Here is a 15,914-nt window from a genome sequence, read left to right as displayed (position 1 = left end):
GTCTGATCGTGATGTAACGCGGTGTGATCACGTCTGATTTTAAGGTTATGTTGTTTCATCAGCGTCGTTACTGTACCGAGGAATTCTTTGCCATGATCAACCTGTAGCAACTGTGGCCATCGCCGGCTACCACGTGAATAAATTTGTTCAAACACGGCTTCGACCTCAGTCGCTGTTTTAGTCGACAGCGGTTTCAGCTTCTTTTATCTACTTGCAACGTCTATGGCAGTCAACGCTTATTTGTATGTGTGCCGTTTGGATGATGTGTCAATGACGTCATGTGGTAGAAACAATATATCTACCTGATGAACTTCGTTGGGCGTGCTGACACCAAACCGTCCATGCTGAATTGTTTTGGGACGTGGTAGATATATTTGCCATATGGCCTTTCGTGACAATCAATCTGTGGAAACAGCACGCGTGACACCTGCTGCATTGGCGAATTTGCTAATCGCCGCTGTACCTCTCCAGCATTCTCTTGGACTATAATAAATATACTATATTATGTAATAATCTGATAATGAATTGCCTGCTCTCACCGCTAGTTTATCGCCGATCTTATCAGCCAGTTGCCGAGTAAGTCTCGTATGCTTTTATTTTTTATGGACTTTAGCGTGTGAATCAACTTGACATCCGCGATATGCCGTTGTTGAAGATTTTTCTTCTTATACACCATATTATAAGTATGGCACTCTTGATCAATCGCATTTAGCGGAAATTCACCTGGTTTGGGTTTATTTTTTCGTCAAGTCTGATATTAAGTCGGGTTATTACGATACATATCGACTTCGTAATAGTGCACTGTCGGGGGAGGACAATGTAGTGAAAATTACCCTGTTCAGATATCTAAGTAGTTATACTCTACGGTACATGTATATGTTACTTTAGCAGGTGTTAAGAGTAATCACAATCGGCGCAGTTGTCAATACCGATGTCCTACCAGCCGACATACATTTCATGTAGTGTTCGGTTTCGAAAACGGAATCAAACTGGATAACCCATTTGGGTCTGTTTGCCAGTTACAGTCTGCAGCATCGATGCGCACTGAATAATTGCACATTGCTCCAACCAAGGCCATGACCTATGGGCACGAATGCTACAGAAAGTAAAGAAATTATCTGATGTTGTTTTATATTCCAAATAGGTTGTATCACAAGGTGATAAGAATGTGATGATATCATTACCAAATTATGGCTTGAAATGAATAAGAATTTATTGAAATAATAATAATAATAATAATTTATGAAAAATGTCTATATTAATAATAATTATTAAAATAATATTAAGTTTTAGAAGAATGTATTACTTCGGGACCCAGAATATCTATTATTCTTGAAGTTAATCAGTTGAAGAGTTTCCTAATTATAAGAAACTTAAATTAACCAAAAAGCATACTTCGTGACACATTGTCACATGCATGGTCATAATCCGGCAGTCAAATACTATGGGGTGTATGAAGAACATGGTTCCACATAACATTTTCAATTGGCTGTGAATTCGATATAAAGTGATTTAAAAACGCAAGAGATGGAATTAAAACTGACACCCAAAGGAGTCCTGCTTATTAATTCAACTACTTCACCCAGGTACTTTACTTACTTACGGGAGGGATTATATTCCAAACATGAAGGTAAAATCATTATAGAAATATAAGCAAACATAAATACTTTAGCCAAAGACATTGGCTAAAATGTGTCCCCAATAGACTTGACCCAATGACTCAACTCAAGCGCAGAACTCAGGGGCAGGAGTTTTACTGAGCGAAAAGAAGTACGTGTTTATTTTATATTTCAAATGTGGTCAAAATGTGCATACATCCTAATTCTTGACTCATTTACCCCACCAATATGCAGAACCTTGGAGCAGGAGTGGATGTGATGATGTAATATTCTCAAAATAAAGTGAATTGCATAAAGGGTTTTGGAAATCTATTGTTACGAATCCGTGGTGTTAAACTAAGTAAGAAAAAGCAAAAATGAACAAGTTTTTTAGTCTTAAACGAATAATTCATTTGCTTAGAAATAATTCACCAATCTAGAATACAAAGGGAAAATGTAACTTACAGTAATGGGAATTAAATCCCAAACAATCGTGAAAATTTTATCACAAGTCCAAAATTATTGAATATTCTGAATGAATTCCAATATTGAATGTACTACTGTGCTAGTAGTCTCGAATGTGTTAACGTACAAACAGTCTTGATGTATCACAATGATACGAACCAAAATGTATTTGAATGAATTCCCAATGCATGTAATTTCAAGATAGTGATTCATTTCTAAATCAATGAGCACTTTGTAATTCCAATGAATAATTTTAATTTGTACATAAAGTCCTCTTATCTGAACAGAACTAAAGTTGATTCCTCTAAAGACAGATGTTAAGATTAGACATGATAATTCTGAAATAATAATTTTATCTACCTCCCCACATGACCTATGTCGCAATAAGTATTTTCTGAAAATATTTTGTCATCTTAATGGAATTTTCCAACAAATTCATAAATGAAATCATTTCTAAAAATTTCCAAGGTAAAATATTTACAGCAAGTAATTATCTTAATATATAATCATATACGAGAATTAGCTATGTAATATATTATCAAAAATATAACAATACATTAGTTACGTAGGCCCAAACTCCTACTCTCAATTATGGACAAAGGTCAATCACACAATACAATTTAAAAACACGTTACGCACGAGAGATAGACCTAGCACTATGATGACAAAACATTATCTCAGATTATTTTCCAAACTTTGTCCCCATTATACCCGACTCTATATCCCTACGAAGGGATAGGAGTGATACAGAAAGAAGGAAAGGGTGTGGCGATATTATATTTCAAATATAAAGTGAATTATTTAAAGGGTTGCTGAGTTACATGTGCTGGTAAAGGTCTTTAACCATCACTTGTAACCAAATGTGTTCCAAAAAAGTCTTCAGATGACCCCGACACGGGGGGTGAATTTAGTGTACATACGTGTTATTGACAGAAGGTGTCTTACGTGATAATGTTGTACTGACAACATGAAGTTAATTGATAAAGGGGTAATGTGAATATAAGAGTAGACAAACACCTGAAGCTTAAACTTGCACACAAATGTGTCCCTAATATAAATTTCGACTCCATGGTTCCGCAGAGGTGCAGAACCCTGTGAAATAGTGGCCCTAAGTATGTGTCATGTTATAATATTACATTCATAATATGAAGTGAAAGGGGATATGTTACTGTGCTACAAGTGCTGGGAAAAACACATAAACCAAAAGTTTTGTCCAAAAAAGCGTATTTCCAACATAATCCTTGACTAATAGCACCAAACAGGGGCAGAACCTAAAAGCAGGTCTGGTTTTGAGAGGTGTTGTGCTTGTGATAACATTATATTCCCAATATGAACTGAATCGGTCAGAAGATACTGAACTACAAAAGCTGTTTACAGACACACGGAAACACACACACACACACACACAAACACACACACACACACACTCACTGACAACACGAACGCTAGATGTGTTACGGACATAAAAAAATGCAAGGTTTCACACATAAATCGAATAAACATTGGCTTAAAGTTGACTTTCACATTTGCTGCAAAAACATGACACCTATGCCTCTAATTGTGAATAGGGTATGACTTCGTAAAATGATGTGGCTCGCGTTTTTCGATGTTACGGTAAGACAATTGCTTCGCTAAACAATGTGACTCGCGTTTCCCGGAGATACGGTTTGACATGGTTTCGCTAAAGATGTGGCTTGCGTTTCTTGGACTTATACCTAGACAATGGTTCCTGAAAATGATGTGGCTTGATTTTCTCTGAGTTATGGTCATATATAAAAGTTGTAACAGTGGTTCACTCATGGAAGAATCACAATATTCTGTGTTTCGCAGTTTTCTACCAAAGACGAGAAAATAAAATTCACATTAAAAGCTGACCTAAAGTATTTCAATTAAAAAGAAATCGATTTCACCTGCTAATAACTACCAGAAACAGAAAGAAAAGCCTGGCATACAGTGACTACAGTTAATTACTGTGAAATTATATAATTGCAGCCAGTGATCTTTAAAGCCACTCAAGAGCCAAAAACAGAACTAATTCCAACCATACTGGGTAAAGTTCCCAATATAAAATATTTCACAATCGTGAAGAATTCTAAATTGTAGCCATTTAATCCTGAATATTTTTATTCTCACATATCGAAATTTTTCGTCATAGTGTTGGTAGTAGAAAAATTAAAGATATTTCTGAATTATCCTACCACGGCTACTACATTGCTATTTATTTTATCGAAAATGTCTCGTAAACAATCCAGTTATTCATTTTACAACTTATTAGACTGTCATAACTTAAAAAAATTCCACGCCACCTTTGCCGGTTTCTATAGAATGCACTTGATATATTATTTCTGTTTTCCATGCATAATAGAAATTTATGAATTTTTATGAATTTTAGATGGAAGTTCTTCACTTTGAATTCGTTTCAACTAATCATCCAGTAAAGTTTGTTTTTCATTCACATCTTCATTAAATAGATAATTTGTGTTAAAGATTTGTGACTTTGTGTCCCCATAAACTTGTATTATCTGTATAAGTGGATTGTAACGATTGTTGTACATGTCTGTAGAGGGCGTCGCAGTTTGATAGTATCCATTTAATTACTTCCTTCTCCCAGTCTTAAGACTTTTTTTTACTTCCACGAAGATTCATAACCACTTAGTTACTGTTTGACAACTTACTTGTGATTCCTATTTGTTTAAAAATAGCGTTTCTCATTCGGCTTCATAATTATACAGTCTTCTTTATTCCTCATTTAAATGAGGTAAATTAATTTTCGTTTGAAACGTGTCAACAAATAATTCTCTGTATTTATCACTAAAGCCACTTGATAAAAGAGAACAAGGGAGCACATGGGATCCTACCAGAAGAAAACGATAAAGAAATTAAAGAGCATAAGCTTCAAAAGGTACTGAATCTATGGATATTTTTATTATACTTATTTAGTGACATCAACTGAAAGATATTTGCGAACTTAGCTGATGCGTCTCAGCTCATGATATGCAGCCTTGCATATGTTCATGACATGTTCGTGCAATGTGAGAGTACTGTCCAGAGTAACACCTAGGGTTCGTACTGATTGTGTGAATTTAATGTTGATGTTACTGATATTTATTGTTTGAGGTAAAGGATGTGAATGAGAAAATCTGTGTTGTGATTAGAATGGCCTCAATTTTATCATTATTCATCTGCAGCTTGTTACATGTCATCCATGATTTCACATCAGAAATGCACCTCTCTCCAACTTGGATGGTAGCATCAACTTCAGTTGGGTGACTAGATTTGTATATTTGGGTGTCATCAGCGTACAATTGGTGAGACACTGGATGATGATCTATGACCCTTGAGAGCGACTGAGTGTACAGAATGAAGAGAACAGGTCCAACAACAGACCCCTGTGGAACACCACAATATAAATTAACTGGGGTGGAGTGTATTCCATTTGCAGACACAATTTGTGTCTTGTTGACCAAGCAGGACTTGAACCACAGTAAGGCTGTATCGTGAATGCCAAATTCATGCTGGAGACGGTGAAGTAATATATCATGGTCTATTGTGTCAAAAGCTGCAGACAAATCAAGGAGGATGAGGACTAATCTTTCCACTATTCAAAGCAGAGAGAATGTCATTAACTACTTTTAGAAGAGTAGTTTCAGTACTGTGGCGATGTAATATGCAGATTGTACATGGCGAAAAAGACAGTTTAAATTCAGATGAGATACAAGATGGGATAGAACAACCTTTTCTAAGAGTTTTTATATGAATGGGAGATTAGAAACTGGGCAGTAGTTCTTTAAATCGTAATGGTCGAGTGTTGGCTTCTTCAGCAGAGGCTTTACAATGGCAGCTTTGAAAAATGATGGGAATTCCCTGGATGAGAGAGAGTTATTAATAACATCATTAGTGAAGGCAATATTTGATCTAAGCACTCAAGCAGCAGTGATGTTGGAATTGGATCAAGTTCACATGACTTTGGTGCACTCTTCATCATGATTGTATGTACTAAATCCATAGAGACAGGTTCAAATGCTGCGAGTGGTTGTCGCTGAAATTCTGTATCCCAACTGTATGGTGACGACGTGTCAATTGAAATTGTGTTGCCAAGCTTATCTCTAATGGTTTGTACTTTGTCACGGAAGAAATTTGCAAACAGGTCCAGAAAGTCAACTAGTGAGAAGGTAGTTGGAAGTGGTGTACACTTGTTCCTTGACATTAGCTTGTTAGTAATCTTTAAGAGCTCTTTGCAGCTGGAACTTTCCATGATCTTAGTAGTGTAGTAGGCTGATTTCGGTGCATTGACTATATCTGTGACATTCTTCTTAGCGGCTTCATAGATTTGCCTATGAATAGTGAGTCTGGTGGAAAGCCAAAGCCTCTCAGCTTTATATTTGTCTATTTTAGGAGTGAGAAGCTGGTCCCTACCACTGCTATACCATGGAGAACACTGAACACTTTTGAATTGATGCTCTGCACTTGGTAGCTGGAGCATGTTTGCCAAGCAATGAAGGCAGGTAGTTATCGAGTTGTTCTGCTGTAGGATGTAAGGAAGTTGTTTGGTTAGTGTTTATTAGGTTGAAATAGCTGTGAAACACAAGACAATTTATTACCACGAAAATTTAAGTATCACAAAGAGATAAAATGGAAACAAAAGCGAACCCAAAACTGACTTTCATACAAAAATGTTAGCACTTCTTAAGATACGTTCAGTCTTCTCCTCAACGTAGTCACCTTTGGTCGCTTGAGCAACAATTATTCTAGTTTAGTATTTTGTTAAATTCAGCGTACACGCTGACTTTCTATGTTTCGATATGATTATTATATTGCAAATGTTCGTATCACAAGAAAGAAAGAAAAAACGTATTAAAAGCCAACCAGAAAATGTGATGCTTTGATAAATATTATCACATTTTACGATTTGGCCCCGAGTGGCCGAGTGGTCTAAAGCGCTCACCGTTACGGATCACTGCCATCTCACCTCTGTCTGTGTGAATTCGAGTCTCAGGCTCGGCTAACGTGGGTACGCGAGAAAGCCTGCCAGTAACTTCTCGTGGGTTGGTGGTCCTTCCCGGGGTTTTCCAGGGTTCTTCCTCCACTAATTATACTGACCGCCATGTATAGCCTATCTTGTGCTGAAAAATGGCGTTAAACCCTACAACAACAACAACAACTTTTTACGATACTTTCTGAGTGTTCTCTACACACATAAATGTGGTCATCTTTGTTCGCTTGAGCAACGACTATAGAAGGATGGACGTTGTGTATTTCGTTAGATTCAGCATAAGTGTTGCCTTTCACAGCACCATTGATTATCAATTCTGTTTGTACGTAGCTGGAAAGTTTGGGTACTCTTGTCCATGTAAATACATATACACCAGCGACTGGTACGTACAAAATTGAATCATGATGAATGAAACCGCCTCCCACGTCTACCTTCTCTACCTTTTACTGAAGAATCTCGTGGTAGCTATAGGTGCGTGAATCACGCTGATGCGCATGGAACTCGACATTCTGTGTTCCTGATTGCCCTAAAAAATAAGATGATATTTTACTAAGGCACCATTTACTGCCTACATTTTATGTACTTTTATAATAACTTGCATCGTCTGCTAAGTTATGGTCAAACACCATACAGTTTGGTCTTCACAAAGTATTTCGTAAAAAGATGGTGATAAAGGGACCCATTTATTCTCCCTATAATTAAGGTAAGAAATAGGTCATTTGTATAGTTACATATGATCAAATAGGCTTTAAACACTCCTAAATGTAACTTATTTTACTTCTGAGATTCTTGTTAAATTCTGGATATCATATTTTGTAGATTCTCTCCTTCTATTTCAATCAGAAAGGGAGAATATGAAAAACAACAAAACACGAAACAAAACGCTGCTACTTTCCTGATCAGGTGATCTGAAAACAACAAAACTACAAACCAACATAAGATACAACTAACGAGAAGTTATCTTCTGGACATTGCACGTTCCCACACCGGAAATGATGTGAAAGGAGATTTTTAATAAGATTCTTGGTTAAATAAAGTATGAATGCCTCTTCAGGCATTGCACGCATGACTCGTTATGATTTGAGGGAACCGAGGTTTATCATAGTGACGAATCTCCGAGTGTGTCGTACGTAGCGTTGTACGGCACAACCATAATTACAAACAATAGGAGTTTACAGTTTTTATACTTGAATGATCTCTGTATACGAGAACATATGGTGAATATACGCCACGTTTTTAGTACGTACAATAAATTCTTTGAAGTGAGAAATGGACGAAGATTGAAGGAGTGAAACCAAGTTTTTCCCGTGTATATTCAATAATGAATTTAAAATGTCCATCTCTTACTGGCATACAACTTATTGTATGTATACTCTTTGGTCTCCGTCCTAATTAGTGACACGACCATAGAAAAGCAGATAGATAATTGTAAAAGAATCAAAAGGGGATACTTAAATCAGAAGGAGTACATTTTACACATGATGTGAACTACTTTTTGTAGAAAAAAAGCAAATGTTCGAAAGTACTTGCTATGACGGTCGATGAGTTGAAGTGAGCAAAGTGATAAATTAGGAAGAAACATCTAGTGATTAATTTTCTTGTGATGCAAATGAATTTCATTTAACATTTGCACGAATTTGTTGTAAACACGCCACGTTTAAAATGAACACAAATTTAGCATTTGTTTTTATCATATGATTTTATGCTGGCAATTTTGTAACAATTTCACTAAAAAAATGAGAATACTTACGTTTTCTGTTCTCTAAAGAAACGATTGAATTTGAAATATTTTTTTCAAATAATCATTGGCAATTTTCTTGATTGGTCCGCTTCAAAGTTTCCACGCGATCTTTAATACTCAGCATGGTGCTTTCGGACGGGAGAGCAGTTGCTACAATCGCCAGAATAATAACACAGATTGGAAACATTGCCATTCGTAAGATGTACGATCAACTCTCTCAAGAAATTCAGAAAAGAATATTTATATGTCCGAAAAGGGTCGTAGGACTAAGGTCGTGAATGAGCACGTATAAATTATCAAGTGTCCGCAATCTGGGCCTGCCAAATTAAAATCTGCATAACTAGTATACTATATTCGTGCCACTGTTCTTACACATAATGCGTTGCATGTTTAGATTTAAGGCATGATCATGTTTGGGAATGTCCAAAAGTTTTGTCCAAGATATAATCTACTGAATTGTCAGCTCCATTATTCATAGATTTATTCATTCGTGCCCTGGTTTGGCTATTATGGTACATCGTCTGAGTCTGGTTTGATAAAGGGGTCATGGGTCATCGAAATTCTTAATTCTAAAGTAAACCTTAACAGCAAATTGCATCTAACATGTCTCTGCCTGAAATCCTATCGACTTTTACATAGCATTTTTAGTTTTCGGGAAATGCATCGGAAGTTAAGAATTATTTATTTTCATTGGGCTGAATCATACGTAAGAATATTATGCATTTCTAGCTTTTATAAAGCATCTTATAAAATATATAGGAGAATCAGAATGACAAGCCGTTGACTACATGAGATAAATTTTATGTGACATTTCTAAATGCGGCTTACGTTTTTTCTTTTCTTTCGAAATAGTTCTAAATCAGTTAAAGAAAACGATGATAAGTTTAACGAAGAATATATACGATAACTGATGGGTCAATTTATGAACTTCATCTTTGAATAGCTTGTGGGTATTTTTGGAGGATTTTATAGCCATTATACAATAACTATGATGTTGATATATTGAGATACTCCATCTAGTGTGACAGTGACAATTTGGCAATATTTATTTTACAAATATGATCACTCACTGAATCCATATTTACTTATCAACAAAAGAGATAATTGCTATTCCCAAAAGGGTCATTTTCAGAAACGAATAGGCAGTGTCTATTTCTGATTACTTAACATTTCATTGGTAGTTTGAATTCAATATGTCAAACATACATATAAGACAATATTATCAATTATTTTAAAATCAACGCCATCAATCTGATCAAAAGACTAAATTTGTTCACCCGATGACCTGATTGACTTGGAAGTTATTCCTACTACTCATTTATCTTCGATGATTATAACAATTATGAAATAACAATGTCTCATTTTTACCAAGGCATTATAACATTTTAATCTGGAATTTTGAACATAGTTTCAAATCACTAAGAAATGTACTGAAATTGATGCAGAAACGAAGACAATATCTAATGAAATTATTTAAACCAAGCAAAAACATGGTTCATTAAGGCTAATAGTGACAAATTTGTCCCGTTCTTAGAGGCTTATTTATTTGTCCTGAATTTTGACAAAGGATTTCAGTTTAACTGACTTTTATCAGTTACAATATTTGCTCTGTCTGAGGGGCGTGTTTAAATATACCATTTCGACCAAGATAATAGTTCTCCTATGTTCGTATCACTATCGTTACTTTAATGATTTGTTGATCACCCTGTAGGACTGGTGTCTAAATGATATATGTAATCTTCGACCGAGATTTTAAAGTAGATGAAAAACACGAATACAATACTTAAATTTCAACAGTTATATGACATAGCTGGGCTGCTGTCCGACCACTTGTCCAACCGAAGCACTGAAGATTTGCAATGGTCCTGGCGTTATATTAAGCTCGATAACTATGCTGATATTGGGAAATGTACAACCGTATTATCCAAGGAAAATGAGACAATACATATTGATTATTTTTATCTTGAATTTTGTAATTTGAGGCTGTGATTTTTAATAATCAAGTAATTACTAAATTTCACATGATCAGTATGAAAATTTAAATTATTGTGTCAAAAGATTTTAATTACTGATATTATATATTTTACCAGTCAAATCATTGTTCTATAAAAGTTTTGAGCTGTTAAGTCGGACTTTGCCGTATTAACACCAAATCAAGTCTCCATATGAAACACAATATTTACCAAGATGATACTACGATATTTGAATACTGCCAAAGTGAACGGGAATTTTCTATATTTGTAAGATACATTTACATTACGTTAAACAGGATCATGAGGAAAATATCGTTACAGAGTTATTTTAAATATAAATTCAATGTGGTTAACAAAAGAAACAGAAAGAAGGAAGCGAAAAGAAAAAATACTTGGAATCATACTATTCTTGGCAGCAAAATTAATTGTAATCTGATTTCTGTTGGGAAATTTTACTTCATATTAGGAACTAAAATCCTCTTAAGTAAGAAATCTTCAGTTTTCATTCCCATAAACTAAGGCCGTTGTTCAATGCGTAATAGTAGGTAACGTTTTGGAACGTTTTACATGTCACATCATGGACTCGTACTTGTTCTTCTATCCTTGATTTCCCATCAAAACGTTATTTCAATTATTGTATAGTATATAGGAAATGAATTTGATGTATGTGTGCTCCAGTGAATAAGTTCTTTTGTTTGAAATTTTGAATTTTAAAACTGTTCTTGATGTTTTTAATGAACGGAAACAAACTATTCGAAAAAGCACCATAATATCTCCCATCATTCAATCTGTCAAATTAATCTATCAAGCGAACCGTAATAGATAAATGCCAACAATTAACAGTTCTATGCCAAGTCAAAGAATCTGAAAATAAACTCAAAGATTTTCCTGGCATAAGGTTTCAATGACCTTTTTAATGCTATTTAAATAAAATAAGAAAGCTCAGTGGAATGAAATTGAAGTCAAAGTTAAATACTGATAATTTAGATTTTCACAGAAAAAGAATCAAAGTAGGATGAAATGATGACATTGTTGATGCAGACTGTATAAACATGTGGCAGAAACGTATGGCTAAAGAAGTCATTTATGTGCTTCTGTTAAAAAGGATTTGGAAGAAGTGCAACAAAATGGTGATTGGTTCGAAACGTCGTTCTGGCTGCATGTATTTCTATTTGTGAAAATAATTTCATTATAAAAAAAATTAGGAAAGAGCGAGTTTGATACCTAACGTAGAGAACGACAGGTAGAGGTGAGAATTATTTCACTGATGGCTATATAACTTATCTTAATAGTTTTAATCAACTGACAATTGTTTGTTTCATCCGGGAACTCAATGTTCCGTCCATTGTAATTCATGTATACACTGATAATATACTACACACTTTTGTCCCCGCGTTTTGCATGGAACAGTCATGGAAAATCTTTTAATTAACAGGACAACAAGAAAATCTCGATCTTTTGGGGCATATTTCGAAAGTTCAGAAACAATTTGTCCAAAATAGTCCCAAATGATAATGAAATTTGATGGTAAGTTAACCTTGGAGTGTATCACAAATAATTGGGAAAGTTGGACATTACGGCGATTGACCCCTATAGTTGCCTATATTTTGTCCAAACTATAATTGGGTTTGTACACATTTGGAATCGCCACAGGCAGACAGTACAGGCCGATAGAAATCCAAAAATGTATGCATGGTGCAGCATCGAATATTTTCACTTTTTGCACCTGCATGTAGCCCATTTCTAAGACACTGACGGATCTATGGTCGTGAAGTCCGATGTGTGTTTTGATCTTTATCCCTTACCTTTGTACTGATAAAAGTAAATTCTGATTGTAGCTTAAAGTGGCAACGTTAAGTCTTTTGATTTTTCACCAGCAGGTCAAGTATTTGGTTTAGAGCTAGAACCGTTGTTTGTTTCTTCATCGGATATGTTTCACTGAATGTATGAAATCTAAGAAAACTGATAACTTTGAAACTAGAAGAAATCTTTTCTTGGGTGTAAGCATTTATGTATACAGTTAACTGTAGGGATTGTAACAATTTAAAAAATAATTGCACACATCTATGCCAGCCTAGGTTATAGGCAATGCAGTCTGACAGAACCGTTGCTTTAATTCGACAAAGTGTTTTTTAAAAACAAAATATCACACTTGTTTTCAGAAACTAATACATGAAAAATATCCATCCTTAAGGACAATAGCAAGGAACAGACTGTAAAGCTAGTATAAGGGTCACTCAAATCGCAATCCAGCGATACTGAGAGTGAAAATTTCCTTTTCTTTTGGAAATCTTTCTTTCTGTAATATAGGTAGGAATATTTAGTAAGTTTGTTCAAACCATTTTCGCCCTTATACCTCAGACTGCAGTCCCCAAGTTAAATTTCCCTTGTAGTCGAGAGTGTCATTCCAATGTTAAATTTCCCTTGTAGTCGAGATTGTCATTCCCATTTAAATTTCCCTTATAGTCGAGAGTGTCATTCCCACGTTAAATTTCTAGTTGGGAAGCTTTTTAGCCTGTTTAACACGAGAGTCCTATTTGGAACTCGATCGCCAACATAAATTGTATATTTAATAATTATGTTAAATTTAGTCTTGAGGGAATCGCGTGTATTAAAACATGGCTTGTCTCGATCATAAATTCATCATAAACGAAAAAAGTCAATTGAATTTTTCGTTTAAATGAGTGCTCATAAAATGTCGTACTGGGTACAATACTTTGAAACTTAGACTTGTACATATTAAAGTTGTCCAGATATTTTCTTGTGTAAGGATACTTAATTTAAAATATTTAAAAGTGGTTCATAATTGCTGAATCTATGCTACTAATTGTGAAACCTTACGATGCATAATAATCACGTATAACACTATTTTAAAGAATTTCAAACATTTGAATGTAATAACAAGTTTACTGTCAGTGTCAAATAAGACTAAAATAACAGCCAACCAGAAAATGTCGATCTTGCATGAACTGTGTTACTTGTTACTTTACCAACGGAGTTCGAGCCCCTTCGGACATAAACATGGTCACTCTGGTTAACGTGAACAACTACAATTCCGGTACTGGAATGTATGTCGGTAACTTCTTCAGCATCAGCAAAAGTAATTCCTTTCACCACACCGTTAACAACCAGTTCTGATTGTATATATCCGTGAACGTCAGATACTGTCGTCCAAGTAAATACGTATACCCCGGTAACTGAAACGTCATAAATTGAGTCAAGGGCGTTAAAACCACCTCCCACATCTATCTCCTCCATGTCGTAATTAATGATCTCATGCTCGCCATAGGAGCGGGTATTACTTTGATAAGCATGGAACGCACGACGAGGCGCTTCGTCTTGTCCTAAATAGAAAAAGAGTAGTTTATGAAAGCCAATTTTGAGACTTTCCTCGTTACTGATTGCAGTTCTGAAACCCATTATTTATAACCATGTGCTCATAAGCCATGCGCTATAATGCGTACAAGCTAAATGGTCAGAAGTCTGACAGTAAACAGAAGATTTTACGTTAGAATACATACATTCCGAAAAAGAAATATTAGCAGCTTTCTAGAGTTTCTGCTGCGAAATTTATAGCCTCTGTGAATATTTTATAATTACTTTTCAAATGACCACTTTTATATGAAGCATTCAAGAGACTGTAGTCTACACAATTAAAACTAAAGATTTTAATTTTTTCTTTCAAACAATAATTAAATTGGAAAGCTACATAATATGAATAAGATGAGAACCGTATCTCGTTTTTAATCCACGTTTTCAAACGTCTAAATGCTGATTACCCTTCCCACATCGCATGTTTATCACTAATTATGTGAGAACCACAATTGAAACATTGTTTTCAAAACGAATCCATTTCGTTAGAACAAGCAGTCAATTTAAGCTGCGAAGTTTAAATATTGTCAATTTTCATACTGTAAAAATTCACATAAAGACGAATTTTGATTGGATTTGGTATTTAAGTTGAGATGTTTCATGGAACAGAGGCCTGATTACGTAACTTGATTGGCAATAATATTATAATTCTAGCAAGCAACACATTAACTAACAAAGGCTACACCTATGAATTTTATCTGTTAGACTGTGCTTACGTCTGCTCCTTTTTGATGGAATGATTAAACTGGAAATATTCAATTTAGTATTGATTCCAATTAGAGACGGTGTCTGGTTTACACCTCTGCTTCCATCATTTCGGTCATCTCTATTGATGTCATTTTGCAATTCTCTTTTTTTGTGTTCATTTGAGACCACTCCCGGGATGTAATCCTCACTGCCACTGATTATAATTTGCTTGTGGATACTGGATTCTAAGACACTGACACGGTCTAACAGCATTCGAATTTGATGATCCTTGTTAATCAACTCATCTTGTAGACCTTTTATGGTGCTGTCTAATTTCTCTAAGCGATCTTCAATACTCAGATTGGTGCACTCGGATGGAAGGACGATGGCTGAGACCGTAATAAAAGTAAAATAAACCAGAAACATGGCTCTTTGCTGAAAGTGCGATCTATTTTACTCTTATACATGAAATGACTAATCCAGTAATGCAGTACTATCCTAACAGCATTCATGAAAGATAAGAGGCCGTCTGACCTAGTTTGTGTAGACGTTGGAAAACGTAATCAGCAAAATCGAAAGCAAGAAGGGCCACTTAATATTCAACATAATTGTTGTCATAAGTTGTCTTAACTAACCCTGTTTGGACAGTGAATAGTAAAATCACACACACACACACAAACACACACACACACAGATATATATATATATATATATATATATATATATATATATATATATATATATATATATATATATATATATATATATATATATATATATATTGTAATTCATATCCTACGAAGATTCGGAGTGCGGTCCGCATGTAGGGTCAGATAATAGTATACAGTGTTATCTATATAAGTTCTTATCACTAACCCTATTTGTAAAGTGCAACATTTCAGAAAGATGAAACTATCTCACGAGGTACCCAATCCTTCCCATCATCCGGGTACATTTTCCACCTGTAAAATCCCCATAGTGGGAAAACAGCTCTAGGGAGTAACTGTTCGTTACCTAGGGTAAATAAAGATGTTCAGTACTATTTGTTCCAAAGCAAACAACCTCTCTTCCGTATGGAATTGTTC

At 35.1% G+C, this 15,914-nt stretch overlaps 2 protein-coding genes across 2 annotated transcripts; both read right to left on the bottom strand.

The window, feature by feature from the left end:
* Positions 1–298: 298 nt before the first annotated feature.
* Positions 299–9,876, bottom strand: LOC149804983 (uncharacterized). Its single transcript, XM_089933389.1, has 4 exons — positions 9,868–9,876; positions 7,211–7,496; positions 6,915–6,995; positions 299–483 (listed from the first exon to the last, which is right to left on the bottom strand). Exons 1-4 carry the CDS (start codon positions 9,874–9,876, stop codon positions 299–301), a joined length of 561 nt encoding a protein of 186 aa, XP_089789515.1.
* A 3,758-nt stretch (positions 9,877–13,634) lies between these two features.
* On the bottom strand, positions 13,635–15,320 carry LOC149804982 (uncharacterized). Its single transcript, XM_089935674.1, has 2 exons — positions 14,859–15,320; positions 13,635–14,114 (listed from the first exon to the last, which is right to left on the bottom strand). Exons 1-2 carry the CDS (start codon positions 15,253–15,255, stop codon positions 13,699–13,701), a joined length of 813 nt encoding a protein of 270 aa, XP_089791800.1. The 5' UTR covers positions 15,256–15,320; the 3' UTR covers positions 13,635–13,698.
* Between the last annotated feature and the right edge of the window lie 594 nt (positions 15,321–15,914).

The sequence above is a fragment of the Sinohyriopsis cumingii genome, chromosome 2 (genome assembly GCF_028554795.1).
Source record: "Sinohyriopsis cumingii isolate HCF-2022 chromosome 2, ASM2855479v2, whole genome shotgun sequence".
Lineage (NCBI taxonomy): Eukaryota > Metazoa > Mollusca > Bivalvia > Unionida > Unionidae > Sinohyriopsis > Sinohyriopsis cumingii.
Note: the sequence above shows the minus strand (reverse complement) of the source record. Positions and strands in the feature narration are given on the sequence as shown.